Source organism: Gossypium raimondii, chromosome 1 (assembly GCF_025698545.1).
Source record: "Gossypium raimondii isolate GPD5lz chromosome 1, ASM2569854v1, whole genome shotgun sequence".
In the NCBI taxonomy this organism is placed as follows: Eukaryota; Viridiplantae; Streptophyta; class Magnoliopsida; order Malvales; family Malvaceae; genus Gossypium; species Gossypium raimondii.
In genome coordinates, this window is record NC_068565.1 from 44817220 (window position 1) to 44841931 (window position 24712).

At 34.1% G+C, this 24712-nt stretch overlaps 2 protein-coding genes across 4 annotated transcripts; both read left to right on the top strand.

Moving 5' to 3' along the window:
• Window positions 1-12148: 12148 nt before the first annotated feature.
• LOC105785997 (protein NLP2) lies at window positions 12149-16676 on the top strand. 3 transcript variants are annotated; one of them, XM_012612218.2, is made up of 5 exons: window positions 12149-12346; window positions 12909-13774; window positions 14064-14111; window positions 14203-15223; window positions 15634-16676. In XM_012612218.2, the coding sequence occupies exons 2-5, from the start codon at window positions 12935-12937 to the stop codon at window positions 16521-16523; spliced, it is 2799 nt and encodes a 932-aa protein (XP_012467672.1). In that variant the 5' UTR covers window positions 12149-12346; window positions 12909-12934; the 3' UTR covers window positions 16524-16676. The 3 variants fall into 3 exon arrangements, with proteins under 3 accessions (XP_012467672.1, XP_012467670.1, XP_012467671.1); XM_012612216.2 differs by having other exon boundaries at window positions 12150-12346; window positions 12728-13774; XM_012612217.2 differs by having other exon boundaries at window positions 12150-12346; window positions 12780-13774.
• A 3598-nt stretch (window positions 16677-20274) lies between these two features.
• On the top strand, window positions 20275-21690 carry LOC105787068 (uncharacterized). Its single transcript, XM_012613516.1, has 3 exons — window positions 20275-20629; window positions 20887-21033; window positions 21158-21690. Exons 1-3 carry the CDS (start codon window positions 20275-20277, stop codon window positions 21688-21690), a joined length of 1035 nt encoding a protein of 344 aa, XP_012468970.1.
• The last annotated feature ends 3022 nt before the right edge of the window (window positions 21691-24712 follow it).

The following is a 24712-nucleotide window of genomic DNA, read 5'->3' on the forward strand; positions in this document are numbered from 1 at the left end:
TAACAACAATAAAAAATGTGGGGGGATATCCACTGTGAATCCCTTTCCCTTTCATCATCAGCAACAATTTTATTTTTTCATTTTTTCTCCCTTCAACAAAAAAGGATAGAGTTGACTAATGAACAGCCCATTCGTCACGTAATCACTAACTCAAACTCTCCTATTGTATAAGAGAAAAATACATCACAAACAAATATTGATTTATCCAATCTTAAATTAATTGATTCACTTGTCCATTTCCTAACCACAACCATTTTCATATTTTTTCCTTATTCTACCAAGCTCTACTTTTCTTCAAATACATATTTCTAACTCCTTTCCACTTTTAATATCAATTATCATCAAATACAAATTTAATCATCATTCATAAATGGATTAAGATAAGGTGAATAAAAGCGGTGTCCACATGAGAATAAAGTAAGTTTACTTGGTTTTGGTCATTTTCGATGAGTTTAATTAGTGATTAGATTAACATCAATCACTTCGAGCTGATTGCTGATAACCCCCTTTTTCTAAAAAAAAGAAATTATTAATTAAAAGTGGGAAGAAATCAAATAAAAGAAAATGAGAAATTTTTTAAAGAAAAAAAAAGCTATATAAAATGACCCCCACTTTTAATTGAAATGCAAAATTCAAAACCTGACAAGATGCCTGATGTCAGACATGAAAATCAATGGCTAAGCTCAAGAAGAAGAAAAATGGAGGAAAGATGTGGTTAGGGTTAGCCAACCTCCACACATCCACCATTTAAACCATATACAATAATAGAGTTTTAACTTGGATTTTAAAAGAGAAATATTTTGAAAGCAAGTAAGGAATAATATATAAAAGTGTGATTTGTGTTGCTTTTATGTAAATAAACAAAGGAGCAACCATGTTACAAAGAATGGTTAAAAAAAAGGAACAACAAATAATGAGTAGCAGCTGAAGTCATCAATGGGGGTTGAGTTAATAAAATAAAAGGGGTTGGAATATTTTAGGGCAGCAGAGCTGAAGTCATCAATGGGATGTGCTAAAACATCGATTTAATTAAGCTAAACTTGTACTGTTTCCTGGAGAGCAAACATGGGTCTGCTGTCTTTGCTCAAGCAATCAGATTTAAGGAACCCTTTTACTTTCTGCTAAATTATGACAGAGTGGGATTCCACATCTGAATCATGATCGTAATTAATGAATAATTAGTATGATTGCCTGGATGCGGCAACCCGAGAGAGGGAGAGGTCATGTCATGGCTTCCCCAGAACGTAAGAGCCACTTTGCAGAGCTTTTCAACCATTTTCTGCATAAAAACAATGGCCCCTTCGCTCTTTGCACATTCTATATTTCAAATCTGTCCAAAAAAAAACTCTGTAAATGTCTCCATTTATCAATTTCTGCACGTATCTTTGTTGTAACTATTGAATTAGTATTTTTCTTTTATATCTTTATCGGTAAGGTTAAAAATAAGACCTCATTTGAAATAATCTTTTGACTTACATTATATAATATTTTAATAATTAAATATAGATACATGCCATATTATTATCTCTTTGCATCTGATTTCTATTTTCACACTAAAAATTTGATAAAGCTTTGATGCCTATTTTTATTTACCGTATTTTAGTATATGAATTAACAATAAATTTATTTTATTTGATAATTTTAGCTACTCATATGACTTGTCTTGAAAAATAAAGAAAATTTTTATTTTTTTATAGGAGTTTTGCTTTTTTTTTCCTAGTTTCAAATTCAAAATTGTACTCAGGGGTGAATCTAAGGATACTGGCAGGGCCCCAGCCCCCCCTAAAATGGAAATTTTTTATTTTTATCTTTAAAATTTTAAATTAGTAAATGTAAAATTGTACTTTTTCCCCCTAAAATGATAAAATTTTGATTTAATCCTTTAAAAATTATCTTTTTACTATTATAAAAATTACAATTTAATTTCGGTCTTCTTAAAAAATTTCTTAGCTTCACCCCGATTGTACTAACTATTTTTTATTTTATGTCTAATTATTATAATACATGTGTAATAAATAAAATTTTGTCTTATATTATCACATTAGTAATCGGACGCATACTCATAAAATATCCCTATTTTAAAGGGAATTATTCGTCAACTTTTGGATCTTCAATATCATATTTACTAATTTATAGTATCATAACTATCTATTTTAGATTGTAAGTTAGCTATTTAAAGAGTTGATAGTTGAATAATTGAAACTCACTTGTGTATTAGTTAGCATTGTAGAGTGACTTTTAACTACTATAATTTTCATTCTTTTACTTTATTATTTTCTTACTTTTTTAAAAAAGTTTCAATTGGTATCAGAACTATTTTCCTTAATGATTTTTGAGCGTAATTGAGGCTGAAACTATTTTTTTTCAAATTTTTTATGTATTCAAAGATGAGAATTATCAACTTTGGACAATAAATAAAAATAGGGACTTACTTTGAGGCTTTAGATCTTTGATAGGCCATGAAAAAGGAATATAAAAATCCTCCATTGAAAAAAAAAAAGTATAGGTTGGTCCGAATCAAAAGCCATAAGAAAAAAAAAAGGCAAAAATTCCAAGGCAAAAGCAACTTGTTTACTACTGTTTCAACAAGTTTCACAATAATTATGTTTCTCAAATTATCCAAATAAGTGTGGGACTATTTCAAATGAAGGGATACAATGCATGCATGTGTTGAATTTAATAAGGTGACGTTTGGGAATTAGGATTCTAGAATTTGGATTTAGATTTAAAAAATGGTGTAAATTGAGTAGTAAGCTATTTAGTAATATAACATTTATGATCATTTTTCAAATTCATGGATTTGCTAGAAGCGTAGTATTTAATAATAAAGTCGCAATCCTTAAAATATTTTTGGATTTAACAAATCCATGTTTTATACATTTCTAATATTTGTTAGATTTAATCTCAATTAATTTATACATAATATATGCATTTTATTCTTACCATTTACATAATAATTGAAATCTAAATGCAAATTTTCTAATTTATGTTTCCAAGCGGAGCATAAAGGAATTTGAGTTGTAGAGGATGAAAGTGTCTAAGACAATTAAACAATACTTATACAAATTACTTGGCATTGCCAATAAAGAAATGTAGCTTGGCACTCATTTTTTTTTATTCCAAAATTGTTGAAAAAAGATCTTGTAACAGTGCTTGAAATATATGAAACTTCAACAACCGCCTCAGAAAACACAAAAGATTTATCTAAAATCACTTTGATAGAGTTGTTGCTAGTCAAGCATAAGAAGAAAAATGATAGAAAAACTTCGGTGACATTTGTTGAAAGTCTGCAAACAACCAAACTCTTAGCAAGGTAGAAGTTCAAAGAAAAACTACTCACCTTGTTAGCATTGCGGTAAAATAGGTTATCCACCATATGAATGTTGGAAGAGGTTGGATGCAAAATGTAGCAAACGCAATCAATTTGGACATGAACATGTGATTTGCAAAATCAACTAATAGAAGCACAAAGAAGCCCATGTAGTTGATCAAGATGGGAAGAATAAATGTTTGTCACAACCTATTTTTCAACTAAAAGTTCTCTAAAAGAGCTAGTTGGTTAATAATGGCTGCACAAATCAAATGACTTTTGACAAAACTCTATTCATGAATTTGAAGCCTTCTAAAGTCATTAAGGTCAGAATAGGGAATTGTGGTTATATTTATGCAAAAGGGACAAGAAATATTGCAATTACAACAATTTAAGGTACCAAAACATAGTAAATGTTTTTTATGTACTTGAAATTGATCAAAATTTACTAAGTGTTGGTCAATTACTAGAGAAAGAATTTAAAGAATTTGTTATCGAAAAGATCTATGATCTATCTAGTAGTTTTATATTGAAAGTTGATAATAGAAACATTATTAATATCAATTGACCATACATCACCCTTCAACTGTTGCTTATCATTGCCTCTACTCCCTAGGCACAACTGATTCAATCCTACATTTATGACAAATATTCTAGAAACATTTAAGCAACTCTTCATTTTCTGCAACATAGTGAACTACCTTCTATTGTACCTTCCGAATCACACACCTCTCTTTCAATTTATAAGATTTGGTGTGTCAAGGCAAGCCACTTTGTAACCTACCTTTCGAATTTTGCGGAAGAGGGGAGACTATTATTATACTTCCTTTAGACTTGGACATATGTCAAATGACAAACTACTTGAGAAATGCTCGTAACCATCTCATCGACTCTACATTATCTGATCTCTCCTACTTGGATGCCTCGGAGGCCAACCTTCTCAAACCTCGTATCTTCCTCCGACCCTTGATTCAGTAAGAGACCTGAGCTACCCACTCCTTTCTAGAAAACATGGACCTCAAACTTCTATAGACAGTCCACTCGCTTGGTAGCATCTTTGACAGGCACCCGCTTTTTAAGTGTGAACACAGTGTTCACACACCCTTAAAATCCATTGTACCTTACCTGAGCATAACAACTTTTTACTGCCATAACAAAATGGGCCCCAATGTGCATGTCCTTCACGTACTCCCTAATAAAAATCTCTTTGTAACAACCTGCCATGTCATACTAGCAAACAAGAGGACCTCTCCTATAAATACCTTCTCAAACAATAGGAAAAAGAATCTTTTGGAGCCCTTAAGCAATTCTTGAGCATTAATCCTCCTTAACCTCCTCCCCAACTTTCTCCTTGTCCTCTTGTCTTTTCTAGCTCTCCACCTCTCAAGGTGAACCAACCTCCTCAACATCACCACATCCTCTTCCTTGTTCTACTCTTTGTTGTACATTTATCAACAATAATTATATTTAATTTAGGGGAGGGGCTCACTTATACAATGTAAAAACTAAAGTAGTTTTACACACTTCCATAACTATTTATATGGTTAATATTTTAACAATACAATCGTTGAATTTATCAATATAATTGTACTTGCCATTCATGTTATTGGAACATTTTCAAATATTTATAGTGTTCCAATAACTATAAATGAATTAGTGTAATTAATCAAAATATTATATTATTTGATTTTTGAGAAAGAATTATAACTATTTAAATAATATTATTTGAATAGTTATAATATTAAATGAATAATTATGTGTTTATTTTAAAGACATTATTATTCGAAAAACACCTATTGATGAAAGATGTCCTATGAAGAGACATGAAAATTCCTATAAATAGGAATGAGATTTCATTTGGAAAACACACCAACAAATTCTAATATTCTTTATTTCCTTCCTTCATTTTCTAATATTATTAGATTATTCTATAAAGTATTACTGCAGAAATCCTTTGTAGAAATTGAGTTTTGTTATACATTGCTCGATTGCATAGTGGACTATTCTAAATCGTGCAAAACGCAAATAGTCATTGGCTTCATTGTATCCTCGAGGTTAATTTGCTTGGAACTCATTTGCACACCGAAGATAGGTGGGGGCGAATATAACCTTAAAGATAGTGGCTTGATATACGCCTTGGAGCCTTGTCTTATTTCTTCTTTTTCTATTCGAATTCTGTTCGTGTGTTCGAGATTTTCCTCACCGGAGATTTAAACTAACACGTGTAAAATTTCAAACTAATTTGATATCCCTATCATATCGATCTAAAATACTTTATATATTAATAAATATTCAACAGTTGAATTTTTTTACATAAAACAAATAGTTAGAAGTTTTAAATTTATATCAAATTTGGCATGCATGATCTACATGAATAGACCATGAAATGTAACAGTTGGATTGTTAAAATACTAATCATACAAATAATTACGAAAGTATGTAAAATTACTTTAATTTTTACTTTATGTAAGTGGATCCTCCCTTTATTTTAATTTTATATTAATAATTTGTTATTGAAGTATGCCTATAATTTTAAGTTGATAATAAAATGTCATTAATAAAATCGTTTTAATTATTATTTTATATTAATAATTTTTATCATATTTATTTGAAAGAAACTTAAAATATATTACATGTTTGGTTAAATTACTTTTTGTTATCACATAATAATTAATAATATACTTAATATTTATTCTTAATTTATCTAACGAGATGCTAATATATAAATAGATATAATAAGTTACTAATACATTTGAATACTGTGGAGTAAATAACTTAAAAATACCAAAAAATTAAAAAAAATCAAATTAGGTTATTTTTTTTTGAAAATTTATGAGATTAGGCCAATTTAATGAAAATGCTTCCAACTGAAAGCGTTTTCAACTAATTTGTAGAAAAGCGCTTACAGCTGGAAGCATTTTCAGCGTATTTGCAAGAAAGCACTTCCAGCTGGAAGCATTTCCCCCAACTGTCACTTACCCCAACGACTATTTAATTAGTCATTGGGACTAAAGGCTCCCTTCCAACAACCATTTTATTTTTTCTATATAAACCCCCAATTTCATATTTGCACGTGAACTCTACTAGTGAAATGCCAGATTTTTGCACGTGGCCCTTATCAGTCGAGGGTGTAAATTGGACCCCACACTTGTAAGTGTGTTGGTGGAAAGGTGGAGACTCGACCCTACACTCTGGAGGACATGTAGTTACAGCTCGAGTTCACGCAGCTGATTGGAGAGACGTATGCGAGCAACTTTTGAGGAGGGTTCCGGAGACAATTTATGGAGCCTGGATAGATATAAATTGGTTAAAAAGAAATTCCAGTGGGCTCAATGAGGTTTCGATTGAAGTCCATAGTGAACAACATGCTCGGACTTACATCTTTACGATTATTGGGGGTCTCTTAATGCCCGATAAGTCATGAAATCTTGTCCATTTAAGATAGCTTCTAAAACTGTACTAGAGGTTGAACCAAGAAGGAATCTGACTCACAACCGTCGACCATGCCAATGTGCCATACATTCTAAACGAGGATTGAATTGATTTATTTTATTTTTGTACTTGTCACGTAAATTTTTAAATAAATATGAAATGTTTTTAATTGTATCGATGTTGTACATCCTTATAAATATCTTTTTTGTATCAAAATTGGTTGTCATTGTCATTTCATATTATTAAATCAAGCATGCACGAGAACAATAGAACAAAGTTGTCTTTTTTTGTATGGTATAATAAAATCAGGTGTTTACAAGTTACATCAATATTTGAATACGAATTAAAAAATTAATAAATCTGTTAATAAGGTGTTGTCCTAATATCATCCTATTGATGTAGACATGACGACATTGTATGCCCGATGTTCTTATACCACCTGTATAAGCTCGGTTGGTTTGAATTCTCCTGAATGTTTATGTTGTCGCATATCTGAGTCGATGTCGGTCGACCTTTTGGTTTGCGACGCAATGATTTATAGGCAACAACTCGAATGGAGCACTTGATACAGACGTCCACATATATTCCTCTGGGATCGATGCAAATATGTTTCTTCACACGTTATACATGTGTTCTAGTTTGTACACTTCGTCCATAAAGCTCATGTGATCCAAACATTGATTGCTACATGTTGCAATTGTATAAGCACATGGAAAACGAAGTGCGTCAAATCTCCCACAATTGTAGGTTCGTTGTTTCAAGTCTACACGGTACACTTCCTCGATAATACCTTGGTCTAATCTATTAAACTTCATAACCCGAAACAATAGGTCTTCGTATGAATGACACAATGGATGCATACAGTTCACTCATGCTACAGCCTTCCTAATTTCTCTCAGTACATCATTGCTCCAAATGTAGCCTCCTTGCATCTTTCCAACATATTTCTCCGCTCGCTTTGGAAAAACTTGAGTTAAACGGAAATATGTTTCTTTGACAACTGAGGTTATTGGCAAATGACATGTTCTTTTCAATACGAAATTGATGTATTCTGCCAGATTTGTCGTCATGTGCCCATAACGTAGACCTCCATCATACGATTGTGTCTAGTGATCGAATGGCATGTTGGAGAGGTACCCCGCCTTGACACTGTTAATTTTCTGTAAGTTTTCCAACATTTTATGAAAACAGTATTTGACGAGCTCATACTCTATCGAGAAAAGTGAATAGTTAATCCATAATGCTCAACATCTGCTAATCGGTTAAATATCAAACAATTGAAATGGCGGTGAATACATACCCATGTTGATCACTTGTGTGCGATGAGTTGCATAGTTGTGTTGTCCGTGGTAGTTCGCTGCAACATGCCTTAGACAATACCTATGGTGTATGTGGTCCCAAAGGCTTCCCTGCCGTTCAATTGCGGCTAGTATTCCAAGTCCCCTATCGGAGATGACACATATATTGGGTTGGGGGCAAAGATGCCTTCCCAACCTAGATAGGAAGAAATCCCAATCGTCTATTGACTTTCTAGACGTTATTGTAAAGGCAATCAGTAGGATTTTCTTATTGTCATTCTATGCCATAACCAACAACAATCAATGGGTATATCTCCCGTACATAAAGGTACCATCAATTTTTACCAGTGGCTTACAATACTGGAATGCCTGTCAATATTGCTTGAAAGCCTAGAAAAAATGATATAACACTCAGGATCCATGGAACAATCAGTCGTTGTAGTACGCAAGCATCATTTTCAGATCGGTTACGCAACCTGAAATGTACCTCTTCAGTACTTGACACTATTGCCATAAATCATTGTACAACGCATCCCACCCATTATGCATATTCTCTAACACCTTCTCTTTGCAATCCATGCCTTATGATACGACGACGTGTAATCAAACTGGCTGCGGATATTTTCAATTAAAATCAACACAGAAACCTTAGGGCTCGCTTTGACTACAGGTAGTATTATATCTGCGATCATCTCTGAATCTAATTTCGGATGATCCTATGAAATACCTGCAACAACACGAGTATGTTAAAATTAGCAATTCAACTATTTAAGTACAAAATAGTCTTGATGTAGTACCCGTGACGACATACATATGCGGAACAGTATATTTCTTTATGGTCCATAGCCCCGTCTTCTTCTTAACAGAAGCCATGATTTTCCATGCACATCTGATGTCTCGCATTGCACACTTCGCCTTGAACTTGTCAGATCGGGATTTAACAATGTGGAAGTTCACATTGTTCTTAATGTTTTATCACATCTTACGTGGAGTGTTTTCCCTCTAGCAATTTCAACTCTAAACTTTTCCCCACTCAATCATCAAATATCCCAGGATTCCCAAGATATATTTTCTGAACCGATATCAATGTTCAAAAATAATGCACTGGAAAAAATAATGCACTGAACCTATCTGAATGTTCGAAAATAACGCATTGTAAATAACGATCAAAACTTAGTTGCATTTAAAAAAAATTAAAAACTAAGATTTAATCAAACAAAGTAGTTCAAGTTTCGATTTTGAATCGAATTGAATTTTGCAATTCAAATAATTCAAATATACGATGGGTGTAAATATGATGCTTCTAAACATCGAATTAAATAATTATTAACTTTACATCTCAACAAATTATAAAGAATATATAAAAGAAAAACTTAAAAATATAAAAAAACTCTAAACTTTAAATTTAAAAATATAAAAGCCCTACAAAACCCTAAATCCTAAAATCCACAAAACATACCTTAACTCTACTTTTTTAAAAAACTTTAACCCTAAAAAATGGAACATAAGGAAAACATTTCCAGTTGAAAACGTTTTTATAAAATCGGTCTAATCCGTAATTTTTAAAATTTTCAGTATTTTAAATTATTCACTCCTAAATACGATAGTGTATAGATTTTTTCTAAAAAAATACATGAATACACAAATATGTTTTATTTTCTTCATTTCTTTTGCATTTTAGCCATTTTAGCCCAACTAAAAAAAGTTCACAGAGCAATAAACTCTTTTTTATTAAAGAAAACCTATATTCATATACTGGTTGTTTAGAATAATAAAATTTATAGTTGTCTCTATGATACTTTTTAGAGAAAATTTTAGAATTTTTATTATTTAAATTTATTCAATTATATTAAATAATTTTATAGATCTAATATTTTATTCATTAATAATATATGAACATAATTTATGATTTTTTGGTAAAACTTTTAAAAGATAAAACCAAGTTAATTAATTTTATCTTAATATGATATCATGTTCATTAATGGTTAAATAATATATTAATTAATTTTTTAATTTCAGTTTAGTAATATAATGACAAATAAAGGATCTTCTCGTATAAATTTAAAATTTTCTCAAAATTCGTGCTTTTATATATACTAATTTTTAAAGTCATATGTGTTGCAAGTAATTTTACTATGTTCATATGTTTCGTTAAATAATAGTTTTATTTCTTGGATTTACTGTAAAGAAATTTTATTTGAAATTTCAATATAATTAAACTATATATTAACTATTTTAATAATTGAAATATTATAATGAACTCATCTTTTAGAATATACTAGTTTCTAAAGTCACATGCGTTGCATGTGATTTTACTATGTTCATATAATTCATTAAATAATAATTTTATTTCTTGACTTTACTGTAAAGTAATTATATGATTTTCCACGTCAAATTTATAATTACTTCTTAAATAATATGTTTTTAGTCAATATAATTAGTGCAAAATAAAATTCATTACTCAAATAGTTGAACATAATTAAAATATATTAACTTATTTAGCATTTTAAATATTATAATAATAAAACTTTCAAATAATAATTAAAATATTTTTACCATATTCAAAGTGCAATATAGTTTTACTTCATATAATTAATACAAAATAATATTATTTAAAATAATAAATAATGAACATAAATAAAATATATCAATTATTTTGATCATTCACATATAGCGCTAACAAAAAAATCCTAATCATTATTAAAGCTCTTGTTTAAACTATAAAAAAATTGAAATATTATAAATTAAACTCTTCACTATTTTTTTAAATATTGAATAAATTGACTATAATAGTTCATAGTATAATTAATATAATTATAATATAGTAGATTAGATTATAGAGATATATTATTTATAAATTTTATATATGAAATATAAAGTTACCTATTTTATAAATAATTAAAATTTATTATTTAAGAATAATGTAATATAATATTTTTTATTTTTGGTTAATGGAAACAAAATAATTGAAATATAAATTAATTCAATAAAAATTTAAGTTATTTATTTGTATATAAATTCAGTTTATTGAATTAGAATTCTTATTTATAAATATGATATTTTTATAAAATAAATTTATTTAATCAAATATTTTAGTGAAATTAAAATTCCTATTTATAAAAATGATAAAACTTAAAAAGAAAAACATATTTAAATGTCGAATTCATTAGTATAATGAATAAAAGGGTTATGTTGGTCTGTTGAAAAGATTTTCTAAATTCGTGTCTTTAAATATATTATATATTATATATTGTAAATGTTGAAAAAAATTATATATATAAAGATAATATAAAAACAAAACAAATTATGAGATTATAGAGTATAATATAAACGAAAATGAAAATTTTACTCTGGAGCTTATGCTGGTTGAAAGTCCATAAGAAGTTACTCTATTATAAAAATTAAATCTAATTAATTAAATAGATTAATTTAATTTTAGTATTATAAAATAAAATAAAGAAAAATTTAACCAAGTGATTATTTACTGTTTAATATAATTATTATTTTGAAAATATTTTATGATCTTACAAATAAAATCTATTATTTGGGGTTAAATTTCAAATGGAAAAAAAATGGGGAAATTAAAATTTGTAATCTATTTTATAAAATAAGTAGCATACATTTATGAAATTTAGTTACATATGTGGCTGTCCGAGAACGTTGAGTCAACTTAATGAAGGTCAATTAAAGAGGGTATGGTCAAGAATCTCTTTCGCATAACCTACTTTGTTTTTAATTATAAAAAGAAAAAAGAAAAAAAGAAGAGTCCACTTATTAGATTTAAAAGCAAAATAGTACAAACACACATTAAATATATAGATGAAATGCAGGGAATCTGAGCGGGCTAAAGAACAAGCAACATAACCCCAAAACTAAAGAGAGAAAAACCCAGATTTTATGTTTTAGTTTTTACTATCCATTTTTACTCATTGTGGTAAACAAAATCTGATTGGTTGTTGAAGTGGGGTCTTATGTTGTTCACGCGTATGACTCCGAGAGTAGTCTTTATAATAACACCGCCACAGAGTCCGACTAAAACTGATCACTGTGTTGCAAATTGGCTTGTATTATATATATATATATATATAATATATATATTCGCTTTTGTTTTTGTTTTTTCTTTTACTTTTTAATGCCTTTTTATGTGATTGGGTGTTGTAAGAAGGAAAACAGAAGGAAGTTTCATTGAACAGAAACACACCTTTGTCTAGATTTATTAGGTTGCTTCACTCAAACTCTATAGTACACAGACAAAGAAACCCAATGTACCAAACTGGGTTTATTTTTCTCAAAGATTCTTCGTAAAGTGAGTCCCTTTCTTTTCTTTCGTTGTATGTTTGTTTGTATGTATGTGTGTGGGTTTTTGCTTCTTTTTTTTTTTTAACAGTATGGTTTGGGAATTTGTATGAAACTAAGGGTTTTAAGAAATGGGATTCATGGTGTTTATGTTTGAGGGGGCGTTTAGAAATGATTGGTAGTACAAATTCTAAGGACGATGGGTTTGGTTATTGTATGGGGAAGCTGATGGTTTGACTTGTGGGGATTAACTTGTTTTAAGTCAACTAAAACCTGCAAGTACAATTGAGGACTATATTTAATAGCAGTACTATTGTCTGTTTTTATATTTTAACTGTGAATGAACAACTATGGAAGGTTTCTTCCTTCTGAAATGCATTTCTGATTGCAGTTCATGATTCAAAACAAACTTTTTCTTGACGATGTTTCTGCGCCTCGGACAGATTGGGATTCTGGATTCTGGCAGAAGGAACCTTTCCTGGAAATTCCTGTTTTTGTTTTTCATCTTTACTGTGCTTTTGTGTTTCGGCTCATGATGATGATCATGTTTACAATTCCAATCTAATATATAGGCTCTGTTACAAGCTAATTTGTCGACATGGAAGGCGATGGTGCTGTTCACAGTGACTTTTCGCCCAATTCTACCTTTGTGGATGCTGCCATGGATTTGGACCTTATGGATGAACTCTTGTTTGAAGGGTGCTGGTTAGAGACTAATGATGATTTCAACTTTATGCAGCCTGCTCCTTCTACATCTAATGATCTCAATCAGTCTATTACTGTTCCTTCTAATGCAAACTTACATCAAATGCATCAAGGGGAGACCGAAAGATCGGTTTCTCCCCCTTGTGACGGGTCGGCTGTTGGGAATGCTTCATCTTTGTTACAACCTGGAACTTTTATAGTTCAAGGCACTGAGTTGGGCAGTAGATGGTGGATAGGACCGAGCGCAGAATCCGGTTCTTCTTTATCCGTGAAAGAGAGACTAATGCAGGCTATTGGATATTTGAAGGAATCTACAAAAGATAGGGACCTCCTTATTCAGATCTGGGTGCCTGTAAACAGAGAAGGTAAACATGTTCTTACTACTGAAGGCCAGCCATACTCTCTCAATACGAATTGCAAGAGTCTCGAAATCTTTAGAGATGTTTCTAAATCCTATAACTTCCCGGCCGAGGAGGATACAAAGGAATCAGTTGGGTTGCCTGGCCGGGTATTCTTGGAGAAGTTGCCTGAGTGGACACCCGATGTTCGTTTCTTCAGAAGTGAGGAATATCCACGTATTAGCTTTGCAGAGAAGTACAATGTTGGAGGATCTCTTGCTCTTCCTGTTTTCGAGCGAGCAAACGGAACATGTTTGGGTGTTGTTGAGATTGTCACAACTATTCAAAAGAGCAATTATCGTCCCGAACTTGAACACGTCTGCAAAGCTCTTGAGGTCTCTACTATTCTTTTTTCTTGTTCTTCTTTATTTATCATCTGAAACTGTCATAGTTTAATCAGTTAACACTGTAATAACTAACTGTATATATAGTTTTAGGACTTGTTCTGCTTTTTATTGATAAAAGTTGTCGATAAAGTCTAAACTCGTGTTGTATCTTTAGGATTTGACTTTTCATTTTAAAAAAGAAAATTAAGTAGATTAAGGAAAGAAAAAAAACCTTTCAGAAGTGCCAATTGCGATGAATCAGTTTATTGGGGTCTAAATAAATCATATCCACATGCAGGCTGTTGATCTAAGGAGCTCTCCCAACTTCACTCCTCCTAATGTTGAGGTAAATGAATGGTATCTTAAAACCGTAGTTTTCGATGGTTCGTAATTTTATTATTCGTTTCTGAGATCAAAGGAAGTTGTCTAATGCACAGGCTTGTAACGAGTTGTATCAAGCTGCATTGCCTGAGATAGCCGAGGTTCTAAGATCTGTTTGCAAGACATATAAACTGCCTTTGGCTCTGACATGGGCTCCATGCCTGAATCAAGGTAAAAGTGGATGCCGACATTCTTATGAGAACTTTTATCATTGTGTCTCCACCGTGGATACTGCTTGCTTCATAGCCGATGAAGAATTTTCAGAATTCCTTGAGGCATGCTCGGAGCACCACATGTTCAGAGGCCAAGGTGTAGTTGGTAGAGCATTCACGACAAACAAACAATGCTTTGCAACTGATATAACGGCCTTCAGTAAGACAAATTATCCTCTCTCTCACCATGCTAGGATGTTTGGATTACGTGGCGCTGTAGCTATTCCACTACAAAGCATTTTTACTGGATTGGTTGAATTTGTTTTGGAGTTGTTCTTACCAAAAGATTGCCATGACAGTGAAGCACAAAAGCAGATGCTGAACTCATTGAGCGGTTTTATGCAGCAGGCTTGCCAGAGCTTGCATGTAGTTGTGGACAAGATGCTGGAGGAAGAAGTGATCCTGCCAGTTAAGGAAGTTGTAGTTGCATCGGACAGAAGATCAGACAAAGAAGAAACTCAGTTTACGGTTTCTTCTGCAAAAGAGAACTCTCCGGAAGAGTCATCGTGGATTGCCCACATGATGGAGGCTCAACAGAAGGGTAAAGGTGTTTCTGTCTCGTGGGAATATCAAAAGGAAGAACCAAAAGAAGAGTTTAAGGTGACAACTCATTGGGAAGACACTCAACTAGAGTTACATGGTAAGGAGGTACTTTCGGATTTTCAGCAGCTTCATCAAAACGATGAAAGCAAAGCTAGTGTTGAGGGAGGTGGTGGTGACTCCAGTTCTTCTGGTGGGCGTGGCGTTTTACCCAGTAAAAGAGCAGGTGAGAAGAGACGAACCAAGATGGAGAAGACAATCAGCTTGGAGGTTCTTAGACAGTACTTTGCAGGGAGTCTTAAAGATGCTGCCAAGAGTATCGGTGGTAGAGAAATACTTAATTAGAATTACAAGCTTCACATTATTACTCATTCAAATAATCATATGGCTCAAGTAATGTTTCCACATAAATGCAGCAATGCATCTCTTGTAGATAGAGATTGATTTAGCCTAGTATATATACATATATAAGGTGTTATATAACTTAAGACACTCTAGTTCTTATTGATACAATGAAAAGTTAATTTTCAAGATATGGTGTCCATAGAACAATGGAAGGCATCTTGCCTTCTATGATGTTTTCAGCCCGGTTTCTGCCTTTGCATTCTTACCGCAACATTTCTGTCACTGTACCTTATTTTGGATTGATATTCGCAAATGCTGTTGTCATCCATGCATTAGCAGTTTGTTCCATTTTGTCTCAAAGAGAGCTTAACAGAATTCATTCTATTGCAGTGTGCCCTACTACTTTGAAAAGGATATGCAGGCACCATGGGATCACTCGATGGCCTTCTCGGAAAATTAAGAAGGTAGGCCACTCTTTAAGGAAACTCCAACTTGTGATTGATTCGGTCCAAGGTGCTGAGGGTGCCATTCAAATAGGGTCGTTCTACTCAAGCTTCCCGGAACTTAGCTCACCAAACCTTTCTGGTAATGACCCTTCTTCGTCTTTGAAGATCAGTGGGCATTCAAAGCCATCTGAACCTCAACTTGAGAACTGCATGTTCAACCAAGGAGCTGCTGCTCCAAAGTCTCCATCTTCTTCATGCAGCCAGAGCTCTGGTTCAAGTACCTGTTGTTCCATGGGAGTGAAACAGCATAGTACGAGTATCAGTGCATTATGTAGTGCAGATGGGTTGATGGTGGAAGACCCTGGTGGAGCACTAAAGAGAGCTCGTAGTGATGCTGAATTGCACTCGTTGAATCAAGAGGAGCCTAAGCTGCTAGCAAGATCCCAAAGCCATAAAACATTGGGTGAGCTTCCACCTTTAGAGACACAATCGCCCTTGCCGAAAACTGGTGGCCAGAATCTACGAACCGGGGGTGCCTTCAGAGTAAAAGCAACGTTCGGTGAAGTTAAAATAAGGTTCAGCTTGCAACCGAGTTGGGGTTTTAGAGATGTGCAACAAGAGATTGCAAAGCGATTCAATATCGAAGATGTCAGCAGAATGTGTCTCAAGTACTTGGACGATGATAATGAGTGGGTGCTTTTGACGTGTGATGCTGACCTTGAGGAGTGTAGAGATATATACAAATCATTTCAAAGCCACACAATCAAAATCTCCCTCCATCAAGCTTCTCATCCGAATCTAGGAAGTTCATTTGGTAGCAGTGCCCCATTATAACATGAGTTCCCTTATGGGTATATTTGATGGTCGTAGTAGTTTGTTTAGGATCATATGATTTTTATTTCCCATATTATTTGTAACAAATAATAATACATCATGAGTTATATAAGACGCCATGCAATAAAAGCAAATTGGGTGGAAGGTCAATAACGTTGGCAGAGGATTGTGAATGCATAATTGATATCATATGTTGTAGTGTAAATGTTCTGCTTCGTTCAAGTGTGGTTCAATGCACTTCAAATAATAGATGGGGTCGAATCAAGGATCAAGTTTAGGAGAGGTTAGACAGAGCTTTTGCGAATGCTAATTTTCTTTGAAATAGAGAGTTTATTTCAGTTTGCAATCTTCCTCTGCACTGTTTAGACCATGGTCCGGTACTTGTTTCCACTAAAGTTAGTCTTCCACTCCAAAGAAGACCATATCATTTTGAGGCCGGTGGGATGACCAACGGTTTCATTGATAGAAAACTTTCCTCTTGAGGTGGAATAAAGAGGTATTTGGAAATATGCAACGGAGGAAAGCCTTAGAAATGCTCTTAATCGAGGCTCAAGTTGACTTAGGCAAAAGGAAGATGAGAAATGAGCTGAACATTTTGGAGGAATACGAAAAACTTCATTGGATGCAGAAGTCTAGGAATACTAAATTTTTTCACGCAATAGAGAGAGTGTTTAAAGAACATTGATGATATATGGGTTGAGGAACCACAAGACCATGAAACAAATCTTCTTGGACCATTTCAAGAGTATTTTCTATCAACAAGACACGGGTGACATCCAAAATATCAAAAGCATATTACAACACTTAAACTTTCATCATCTTTGAGAGCTTGATAAGCCATTTTCAAAGAGCAAAATAAGAGAAGCAATTTTCCAAATAGGTGGATTGATGGCAAACCTAGCTTATTCTATCAAACTTAGGGTGGGTTTGGATGGGCGATTGGGTGCGGTGCGTTTAGCTTGCTTTTTGTCTCAAGCTACAGTATCGCTACAGAAACGCACCGCCCATCAAAACCCACCCTAAGGGTGAGACAAAAAGTAAGCTAAACGCACCGCACCACACCCAATCGCCCATCCAAACCCACCCTTACTAGAATATTGTGGGTCCACTGACGACTGGGGCTACCTTATCTTTTCCATCCAATGGGTTCTTTCCACTAGAATACTAGCTCATGTCTCTCCCTTCCAGAATGCTTTCTTTAAAGGTAGAATGATTTCTGACAGTATTCTAGTGGCTAGAGTAGTCCTCAATTAACATGAGCGAGGCTAATGATAGGGTAAGTAGGAAATTCATTCAGGCAGTGCTAGAGACATTGGGATTCAACTATCTATGGACCAGAATCATTTAACAATGCATAACTACGGTTTCTTATTAGGTTCTACTTAATGTCAGCCTCACTAAACAGTTTACCCCTTTTAGAGGTCTCAAGTAGGGTGATCCTATCTATTTGTTCTTTGCAAGAAAACATTCTATCCCTCTGGCCTCTTTTTTATGGAAGCGGAAGACAATGACACTGTTGCTGGTATTAAGATTGGACGAGTCGCTATTCTCGTCAATCAGCTTTTATTTCTTGGCGATTGCCTTCTATTCTTCAAAGCTAATGTTCAGGCATGTTAAAGCTATCCTCACAAAATTCTGTAATTTATCAGGACAAATGATTACCTTTGAGAAATTGGAACTTTTTCGGAGCCAATCCACCAAACAAAATAAAAGATGATTTTAGTTGTGAAGAGAATTGACAAGCCAGGTAAGTATTTGGGGATATTAGTAACAAGAAAGCTTTCTTCCAAGGCATCCTTGATAAAATCTAGAACAAACTAGCTCTCTTGTTTTAAAGCCCCCTCTTATATCTACAATAAGATGAACAGATGTTGAGGGCCTTTTGGTGGGGTCATGAGGTTAGTGAAAAGAAACTTCAATTATGTAGTTGGGAGAAATTGTGTAGACCCATACAAGAGGGTAAATAGAGTATTCGACATAAAAAGTTGATGAACGAAACTTTGCTATGCATTTACAATTAAGACTCTAAAGGCAAAATATTGCAGGAATAGAGATATTACAACCATGGAAACAAAACCACTTTACTCCTGGAATAATATCGAGGAGGGATGTTTGTACTTTGTAATTTAGGAAAAGAAATACAGATATTGGGCGACTCGAACTGCGAGATGGGAACGAGAAATAATGCCACATTCACATGGGAAACTGACACGACAACCACACAGAACTCTCTTCGAAATTACTTGACGAAAGATGGTAAGGCAGAGGACGAAAGATCCATCAAAAGTACTTTAAGGAATGATTATTGGCAAGACATATCTAACATATCCTTCTCCTTCTTTGATAAAACAAAATGGTATGGAAGTTTGATCACAACAGATTATTTTCTATTAAGTCTGCATATTATGCACTATGGGATCATAATTTCAATGATAGGATTACCGGTAGTGAGATGGGAAAGAAGGGGAAGGTTTTATGGAAGCTTAAGTTGTTGTTTAAGCTCATTATATTTTTGTAGAAGATTTGTCATAACTACTTCCCTATGAAGGATGAGCTTCGAAAAAGATCAATTCTAGCGGAAAGTTATTGTCCACTTTGCAATGATGATGACGAGTCCTTAAAACATGTTTTTCGTGCAATGCAACGTTGTAAGAGTTGTTTGGTTTTGAAGTTTTATGTCTTAATGTTCAATCTAGACTTAGTAAAAGATATGATATTCCGATGGCTACAAAATGTTTTATACAAACTTTACTTGCACACTTTAGGGTATATGAAAAGTTAGAAATGCGATTATCTTTGAAAAATCCAAACTGAACACCTGATTAACAGTTGTTGAGCATTGTCCTGAAATGCAACAAGAGACCAGCAACAGTTCAGCATGGAGACCAGCAGCAGCTCAACATGAAGATCGGCATTGGAGTTGAACCGAATGCTATAACTTTTTTAGTCCATTTTGTTCATTTTGTTCCTATGTAACTTTATTTAGTTTCCTTGTAATTTGTCCACAAAGTTAGTAGGATTAGATTTTGATTTGAATTTGATGTAATAGCTGATATGTCAGCTTACTTTTGTGCGTAATTCAAGTTTGTATTAGTCATGCATTAGTGGGAGTAGTTATGTTTTAGGTAACTATCCAATTGTTATGTAACTTACATATATTTTCAAATTTTAAATGAAATCAGTGTGTGAGTTTTTCGGTTATTTTCTTTTTAAAACTCTATTCTCTCGATTTTGCTTCGGTTCTTCTGTCTTTGCTTTTGTTTTACTTTGTTTTTCTCCTCCTCATCCCTAACAAATGGTAATCAGAGCCTGTCATCTTTGAGGGCCTCTATTGTTGGTTGCCTTATTGTGAAAACAAAAGCTTGAGAAGAAAGAAATTGAAGCTGTTGAGTTTGTTTCAGCAGAATGAGCTTCACACCACCTCCACCACCTGTGTTTGCCGGAGAGAACTACCAAATTTGGGTGGTTAAGATGAAGACATACCTTCAAGCACATGATTTGTGGAATGTTGTCGAGAATGATGTTGACCCACCTCCATTGAGGGCTAATCCTACCATTGCTTAGATTAGGTAGCACAGTGAAGAGTGTGCCAAGAAGCACAAAGCAATGGCTTGCTTACAGAATGAAGTATCTGATGTGATCTTCATTAGGATAATGGCTTGTGATTCACCTAAGCAAGCGTGGGAGAAACTGAAGGAAGAGTTCATGGGGTCAGATAAGACAAGGCAATAGAGATTTTGAGAACTTGAAGATGAGAGAGTCAGAAACCATCAAGCAGTACTCAGGCAGGATAATGGCCATTGTTAATAGCATAAGGCTCCTGGGAGAATACTTCAGTGAAAGCAGAGTTGTTGAAAAGGTTATCACCACTCTCCTTGATAAGTTTGAGTCTAAAATTTCATCACTTAAGAACTCGAGAGATTTGTCAGCTATTTCATTGTTTGAGCTGATAAACTCCTTGTATGCACTTGAGCAAATGAGGGCCAATGGGCAGGAAGAGCATCCTGAAGGAGCTTTCCAAGCAAAGGCCAAAGAAGGCTCAGGTTCAAACTATAAAGGGAAGAAGCCTTGGCTCGATAAAAGGGAGAAACTAAGGAGGGATGCAGGCAAGAAAAGGTTTCCACCATGCATTCACTACAAAAAGACTACACACTTGGAAAAGTACTGTTGGTACAGGCCAGGCATCCAGTGCAGAAGTTGCAAATAGTTTGGCCATATTGAGAAGGTGTGCAAAAGCAAAAGGAAGAACCAGCTCAACAGTAAATTCAAGCTCAAGCTGCTGAGGATCTTCAAGCTCAAGAGGAGCATGTTTTCACAGCCTCCTGCTTTGCAATCTCAAGCAAAGTCAGATGTGATTGGCTAGTGGATAGTGGCTGCACACACCATATAGCGGCTGATGAAAAGCTGTTTAAAGACATTGATAGAAGTTTTACCTCCAAGATCAGAATTGGTAATGGGAACCCGATTGAAGCCAAAGGTAGAGGAAATGTTGTGATCAACACTTGGTCAGGTAACAAAGTAATCTCTGATGTGTTTTTTGTGCCTGTCATAGATCAGAATCTACTTAGTGTTGGACAGCTAGTAGAAAAAAGGGTATTCACTAGTTTTTAAGAATGGCCCTTGCATTGTTAAAGACTCACATGGTCAGGAGTTAGTCACAATAACACTAACTGATAGGTGTTTTATGCTTGATGTAAATCAACTCGAAAATAAGGCTTACACCAGTCTTATTGATAATGCTGGGCGATGGCACAAAAGGCTAGGCCATGCCAACTATAAATCACTTGACTTGCTGCATAAGTTGAACTTGGTTGAAGATATGTCTAAGGTTGAAGTCAAAAACACTGTTTGTGAAGTCTGCCAGCTTGGTAAGCAGGCTAGATTGCTTTTTCCAGTTAACAAGGCATGGAGGGCTCGAGACAAGCTTCAGCTGGTTCATTCTAATGTTTGTGGACCAATGAAGACTCCTTCCTTGAATGACAGTAAGTACTTTATTCTGTTCATAGATGATTTGACCAGGTTTTGTTGGGTTTACTTCTTGAAACAGAAATCAGAAGTGTTTGAAGCATTTAGCAAATTTAAGGCTTTAGCTGAGAATCAGACTGGTTGCAAAATTAAGGCTTTGAGATCAGACAATGGCACTGAATTCCTGTCTGAAAGATTTTAGAAGTTGTGTGAGCAAGCTGGGATTCACCATCAGCTAAAAGTAGTCTATACTCCTCAACAGAATGGAGTATGTGAAAGGAAGAACAGAACAGTATTCGATATGGCCAGATGTTTGCTATTTAAAAGCAAGCTGCCAAACAAATTTTGGGTTTAGGCTATGAACACGTCAGTATATCTACTTAACAAGTTGCCAACTCATGCTGTGAAAGAAAAGACACCTTTTGAAGCCTGGCATGGATTCAAGCCAACTGTTTCACACCTGAAGGTGTTTGGCTGTGTCTACTATGCCCTCATTCCAATAGAAAAAAAAACTAAGCTTGAAAGAAGGGTTGTTCCAGGGATTTTTGTTGGTTATAATAGTACTAAGAAAGGTTATAGAGTGTTTAATCCTTCAACAAAGAAGATTTTAGTGAGTAGGGATGTAAAATTTGATGAAGAGAAGGTTTGGAGCTGGAATGGTGCAGATCCAAGTTTGATTGAAGAAGATCAGCTAGACTGTGATTTTGAACCTGCTGAAGAAGGGCCAAGCAATGAAGTTTTTGATGATGTTCCTATGAGAGGCACAAGAACTATTGCTGACATCTACTAAAGATGTGATGTTGCAATAGTTCAACCCTAAGATTTTGAAGAAGCTGCCAGGGACAAACATTGGAAAAAGGCCATGGAAGCTGAATTAGAAATGATCCACAAGAATGAAACTTGGGAATTGGTGGACAGACCAGATCATAAGAAGGTTATTGGTGTCAAGTGGATGTTTAGAGCCAAGTATAATGCTGATGGTTCACTGAATAAGCACAAGAGTCTTGTGGTGAAAGGCTACAGCCATCAATATGGCATCAATTTCATGGAGACATTTACTCTAGTAGCAAGGCTAGACACAATTAAGCTTCTGTTTGCCTTAGCTACTCAGAAACAATGGAAGGTTCACCAACTGGATGTTAAGTCAGCATTTCTTAATGATTTTCTCAAAAAGGAGATTTTCATTGAACAACTAGATGGGTTCAAAGTCCTAGGAGAATAGGACAAGGTCTATAGGCTGAAAAAGGCTCTATATGGCCTAAAGAAGGCACCAAGGGCCTGGTATGACAGGGTTGACACATATCTGTCTAGGCTCGGGTTTGAGAAAAATGTTAGTGAAGCAACACTTTATGTGAAAAGGTCAGAAAGTGAGACCTTGTTGATTGTATCACTCTATGTAGATGACTTGCTAGTGACTAGAAGCAAAGATGAATTGATTAATAAATTCAAAGTGCAAATGCAAGAAGTTTTTGAAATGACAGATTTGGGAGTTATGACATACTTCCTTGGAATAGAAGTGAACAAAACTGATCAAGGCATCTTTATAAGCCAACACGCCTTTGCCTTGAAGATTCTCAACAGATTTTACATGTTGAATTGCAAAATAGTCAGCACACCAGTAGCTCAATGAGAGAAGCTGACTAGTAGTGGAAATAAAAAAAAGAGTTGATGAGAAAGAATATCGAAGCCTAGTAGGTTGCTTGCTTTACTTAACAGCAACTAGGCCTGACATTATGTTTAGTGTTAGTCTCCTATCAAGATTCATACACTGCTGTGATGTTATTCATTTTAAAGCTATTAAGAGAATTCTCAGATATGTTAAGGGAACTTTGAGCTATGGAATTAAGTTTGAGAAGGGAAAAGAGTTTAAGCTGACAAGATATTCTGATAGTGATTGGGCTAGCTCTGTCGAAGTCATGAAGAGCACCTCTGATTACTTCTTTACCCTTGGTTCAGGAGATTTTTGCTGGAGCTCAAAGAAGCAACAAACTGTTGCTCAATCTACAGCTGAAGCAGAGTACATTGCAGTTGTTGCAGTTGTTAACCAAGCCATTTTGCTTAGGAAGCTTCTATATGATCTTAATGAATAACAGTTTGAACCAACAGAAATCAGGGTTGATAACCAGTCAGCAGTTGCCATAGCTAAAAATCCAGTCTTTCATGGCAAGACTAAACATTTCACGGTCAAATTTCACTTTGTTTGAGAGGCTGAGCAATCAAAAGAAGTTAGACTTGTTCATTACAGCTCAGAAACCCAATTGGTTGATATTCTGACTAAGCCACTAGGAGCTACTAGATTTGAAGCTTTAAGAAGAAAAATTAGTGTTTGTTGCATACAGTCCAAGGATGAGTGTTGAGCATTGGCCTGAAATGCAACAAGAGACCAGCAGCAGTTCAGCATGGAGACCAGCAGCAGCTCAACATGAAGATTGGCATTGGTGTTTAACCGAATGCTATAACTTCTTTAGTCCAATTTGTTCATTTTGTTCCTATGTAACTTTATTTAGTTTCCTTGTAATTTGTCCACAAAGTTAGTAGGATTAGATTTTAATTTGAATTTGATGTAATAGCTGATATGTCAGCTTACTTTTGTGTGTAATTCAAGTTTGTATTAGTCATGCATTAGTGGGAGTAGTTATGTCATTAGGTAACTGTCCAATTGTTATGTAACTTACATATATTTTCAAATTTTAAATGAAATCAATGTGTGAGTTTTTCGGTTATCTTCTTGTTAAAACTCTATCCTCTCGATTTTTCTTTGGTTCTTATGTCTTTGCTTTTGTTTTACTTTGTTTTGCTCCTCTTCATCCCTAACAACAGTTGGCCTTCTCAATTATGAATGTAAACTTTGAGATTAATAATAAGCATAAACATGGGAGATGGACAGCTCAATGTCCTTCAATGTGTAGGTTAGATGCTAAGGATGACACTGAAGATAGATGGAAATTAACCTTCAAGTTATAAAGGAAGAGTTACTATGGGGGTGCAGCTATTCTCAAATATGAAAGGGGCGATACAAGAGATCATCAACTCAATCGAAGATTTAAGTCAGCATTGCTCTAATCCGTCACTTTTCTCAAAATGTTTGAGCAAGGAACAAAGAGATGCAAGCTATTCAATAAAGATAATTTTTGGAGCAATATCTTTGTCGGAAGAATAAAGGTAAATTGGCAACTTGAATTGGCTTATGCTGATATACAATTTCTTATTTAAAATGTTAATAT